Here is a 5,000-nt window from a genome sequence, read left to right as displayed (position 1 = left end):
ATATGGTTTGGTGTCTGTGTATACATCGGTTTGCTCAGTAGTGTCAAGGAAAGTGTAAATAAACGCACCAAATCAACATCTCTCTCTCTGTCTCTCTCTTGCTTGCTTTCTCTCTCTCTCTCTCTCTCTCTCTCTCTCTCTCTCTCTCTCTCTCTCTCTCTCTCTCTCTCTCTCTCTCTCTCTCTCTCTCTCTCTCTCTCTATCTCTCCAGTGCTGGGAGGTGTGGAGTCCCGGGGCGTGCTGAGGAAGATCACAGACATGCTGGAGGTCATCTTGAAGAGGATGGACAGCCTGTCCAAGCTGGACAACACGTCTGCCGCCAGCACACGGCGCCTAGATGAGCTCAGTTCGGCCATCAACAGGTAGGGTCTGGTCTGTAGTCTACTGGTACAGTCTGGTCTGTTACCTACTGGTACAGCCTGGTCTGTTATCTACTGTTACAGTCTGGTCTGTTATCCACTGGTACAGTCTGTTATCAACTGATACAGTCTTCTCTGTTATCTACTTATACGGTATTGTCTTTTACCCAATGGTACATTCTGTTATATACTGATACAGTCTGGTCTGTTAACTACTTGTATGGTCTGTTATCCACTGGTACAGTCTGGTCTGTTATCTACTGGTACAGTCTTCTCTGTTATCTACAGGTACAGTCTGGTCTACTGTTACAATCTGGTCTGTTATCCACTGGTACAGTCTGTTATATTCTGGTACAGTCTGGTCTGTTAACCACTGGTATAGTCTGTTATCTACTGGTACGGTCTGGTCTGATATCTACTGGTACAGTCTGGTCTGTTACCCACTGGTACAGTCTGTTATCCACTGGTACAGTCTTCTCTGTTATCTAGCCTACTTATACGGTATTGTCTGTTACCCAATGGAACGGTATTTGATAGGCAGGGTCTGATCTGTTATCGACTGTTATAGTCTGTTCTGTTGTCTACTGGTAGGGTTCAGTCTGTTATCTACTGATAAAGTATGGTCTGTTATCTACAGGTTGGGCCTGATCTGTTCTGCTACTGGTTTGGTCCGGGGTGTTGGGTAGGGCCTTGTCTATTATCTGCTAGTACAGTTAAGTCTGTTATCTATAGGTCGGTTCTGGTGGCTTATCTACTGGTACAGTCTGGTATATTATCTACAGGTATGGTATGGTTAGTTATGTACTGGTATAGTCGGTTTGTATAGGGTCTGTTATCAACAGGTAGGGTCTGGTCTCCATTTGGACGGTCTCTTCTAATACTGTATATATCACACCTGCAAACTTGTTGCTTTTCTGCGACCATCGCCGTTCCTTGGTAAATTGGGTCATTCACGTGAATCGCGCAGAACCGGAGAGGTTATTTTAGGGGGGCGGGGTGCAGGGAAGGCTGTCCTTCATATGAAACATTATTGGATAATTGTTATAATTTACATTTCTCTGGGCAAATCGGAAACTCAGCACTTGCTTCAGAATCTTGAAGCACACAACGCCAACTGAGCTCGCCTTCGAATGAGACGCCTGGTTACCATGCGAGTCTGATGGAAACTCTTATGTCAATTTGAAGTAGGGGTGTAGGCCTACGGTAAAAACGGCATAGAAAGTACACCAGTGTGAATTTGCGCTACGGTATGGATTTTGAAGTTACCGTGAGACCGGTGTGACCGGTGGACAGTGTTGTGTGTAACGCGTAACAAAGTAAATAACACGTTAATACAGTAAACTACTTACTTTTTCATGTAAAAAGTAAAGTTATGTGCAACTACCGGTACTGAAAATATGGTAACGAATCACAGTTCCTTTTTCAATTCGGCGCCACGTTATTTTTCACTGGGACACTGCCTTCTCAGGCAGTAGGCTATTGCGCAAGCACGCAGGCCACACCGTACGAGACAGACGCTGGTGGCGTGAAGCTGTCTATGCAATCAGACATTGCTTCCGCAGGCATTTTGAAAGCCAGTCCTTATGACAAAATGCCAGCGGTGGAACGAGATAACAAACGCCGTCACTGTTTACCTCAGTAAGGACATGGTTCCCTTTCAAAATGACGATAGAAAGGGCTTTAAAGAGATGTTCAAAACACTCGATCTCATTTCTTTAATGAGGTAAAGTGGATAAGAACACGCTCTGAAATGTACTCAGAGAATAAAAGTAAAAGGCTTCCCTCTGACATTTCTACCTGCTGTTCTGGGCAAAGCTAACTGAACCTCACATCCTATTAATAGCATTTGAATAAAATAAAGAATATTCTGAAAATAATTACAATTAACTTTGCTACAATGTGCAAATCTACACTATTCTTCCAATAGGCGCCATTCCGCCCTGGTCTCAGTCGTTTTTGTTGATTTTGTTTGTCTTCTTCATCATCTTTTCTATGTGTTGTTGTCCCATCCATTTAGGTTGAAAACGATCCTGATGTTGGGAAGGCACACAATGATGAAAAATTAAAAAGTAACCGTTATGCATTAAAAAAAAAAAGTAACTAGCCTGTCTGGAATATGTAAGAAGTACAAAGTTGATACATTTGTGTTCAAATGAAGGGAGTCAAAGAAAAATAAATCCTCAAGTAAAGCACAGATACCTGAAACTAACTAACTAGTTTTGATCTCGCCATAGGGCAGAAACTAATTGTGTTTCTGTACTGACCTTAAATGACCATAGCGAAACCTTTGTACTCTGTTACTCCCACCTCTGGAACCTTCACACTGGAAACAACCTACCGTTTTAATTTTGACGGGGGTCCATCGACCCCCCTGAACAGCCTGACTCTGCGGCGCTGCACCATTGATGTGATACATCCTGACACAAGTCAACTCTCAAGACCTTGTTAAACGAGCCCGGATAGGAACTCGCGGGTGCATGTGGGCCCATAGGAAGCGCGACGCCGGGAGGGTGAGGTGATTAATAGGGTCTGGCATCGGTGTTAACAAGAATCAATGTCTCATAATGGGACGTTTGACACAGAGGGGACGGTGCAGCGCTGCTAGGTGCTGACTGCTGACTGGGAAAAGATTCTGTACACACTCAGCTCCGTTTACTGTCATCGTCTGAACGAGGACAGTACTGGTGGGGACGTTGGGTTTGGGCAGTAGGCCGACAGTAGGCCCGGTGGTGGGGACCGGCTACTGCTGATGTGCAGGTCACCCGGGTCTGTCTGTCCGTCCATCCGTCCGACCGTCAGTCAACCCTCTTCAGTGTCTCTCTGTCGGGAGAGACGCTGAAGAGGGTTGATGGAGGGCAGCGGATCCACTTTCCGCTACGTCAACACAGTGGGTTGGGTAGAGGCTGTGTTATGTTCAACTGTGCACATATGTATGCTCACACACACATGCGCACGATAATAATTGTATGTTGCAGTTTCTACGCACGTGATACTATGTATTTTATGTATGAATAGTTTTTGTGTGTGTGTGTGTGTGTGTGTGTGTGTGTGTGTGTGTGTGTGTGTGTGTGTGTGTGTGTGTGTGTGTGTGTGTGTGTGTGTGTGTGTGTGTGTGTGTGTGTGTGTGTGTGTGTGTGTTGTAATGTGTGTTTCTATGAGTGACAATGTCAGCTGTCAGCTCTGTTGAAATTACGTGATGTTAAAGCTATGTTGGCAGGAGTCAAGAGCATCTAGCCCTGACCCGACACACACACACACACACACACACACACACACACACACACACACACACAGACACACACACACACACACACGCGCACACACACACACAAACACAAGCAATCACACATAGCAGAATGTATGCAGTGCAGTATGATGGGTTAGTCAGTTCGCATTTTGCCTTCGGGAAGAATCATAGCAACATTGTTTTGAGTATTTTCAGACCATACACACACACAAACACACACACAAACACACACACAAACACACACACACACACACACACACACATACACACACACACACTATAAAATAGCCCACAAACTACACCTAGAAGCTTATTGGTGCTGACACACTCCCATCTAGCAGGGAACAGCACTTGATGTGGGAAGACCCAGCATGCAGTTCACTCATGATGCATCTCCTTATTGGTACCCAGTCAGGGGGCACTGTGTGCATGCTTGTGTGTGTCTGTGTGTATGTGTGTGTGTGTGTGTGTGTGTGTGTGTGTGTGTGTGTGTGTGTGTGTGTGTGTGTGTGTGTGTGTGTGTGTGTGTGTGTGTGTGTGTGTGTGTGTGTGTGTGTGTGTGTGTGTGTGTTGTATGTGTTGCAATAAGAACCAACTAGTGGGAGTAAGTCAAAGTGTCATCAATATTAAATAAATAAACTTGAGGTGAGAGATGGCGAGAGGGAGAGGGAAAGGGCGCAAGGGTAGTAAGAGATTCAGAATTCATTCAGTCAATTTCACTGTGCAGAGGTTGGAGGTAAACATTGGGTGGTTTCTCCTGCAGGCCCTCTTCGGCTCTCCACAGCTCAGCGCTCTGCTCCACTCTCCCTCCCCCCCCCTCCCCCCTTATATGTGGTAGGCTCCCACGCACACAAGGCCAGGCACCCTGCGGGGTGTGCTGGTACTCCCACTGTATTTGCGAAGCCAAACACCCTCAGCAGAACTCCGGCACTGTATCTCACCCTCTCGATCGGTGCATCACTGCTTCTGGAGACCTGGCTTCCCGAGCAATGTTGGCATGGTTAAAAAGCCACAGAGAGATTCCTCAGGGTTGTTTCCAGGCAGTCCGTATGTTGAAGACTGTAAGAGTAGCCCTTGGCAACCGTCGAGATATTCAATTTTGCGTTTCGCAATGAATGTCAGTCTGACCTTGGCAGGGCAGCAGTTGATTTTCAAATATGGGCTTACATTAAGAAATCTCAAACTAATCTCACTGAATGACTATGTGGTGCTCTTGCTCTCTTTGTTGATGCAAAATCTGGTTTGAGGCAAAAACCTCTTCTCCTCTGAGGAACGCCTTCCTGTTAGTCGAACATAGGAAGCGATTTCGATGGTTCCTTTGCTACACTATCTCAGCGCGCCGCTGTGTTTCGGAAATTCTGCAGGCTGCAGCCGCTCCTCGTTCAATAAACTTA

General features: G+C 46.0%; 1 protein-coding gene across 1 annotated transcript in view; it reads left to right on the top strand.

Annotated features, from left to right (window-relative positions):
• LOC130379964 (alpha-1,6-mannosylglycoprotein 6-beta-N-acetylglucosaminyltransferase B) overlaps positions 1-5,000 on the top strand; it is a 140,613-nt gene that overhangs the window by 38,183 nt on the left and 97,430 nt on the right. The window contains exon 3 of the mRNA XM_056587127.1: positions 212-362. Within this exon, the coding sequence (XP_056443102.1) occupies positions 212-362 (151 nt within the window). The remainder of the gene's footprint in view (positions 1-211; positions 363-5,000) is intronic.

Source organism: Gadus chalcogrammus, chromosome 3 (assembly GCF_026213295.1).
Source record: "Gadus chalcogrammus isolate NIFS_2021 chromosome 3, NIFS_Gcha_1.0, whole genome shotgun sequence".
Classification (NCBI taxonomy): Eukaryota; Metazoa; Chordata; class Actinopteri; order Gadiformes; family Gadidae; genus Gadus; species Gadus chalcogrammus.
This window is presented reverse-complemented; position numbering and strand designations above follow the sequence as displayed.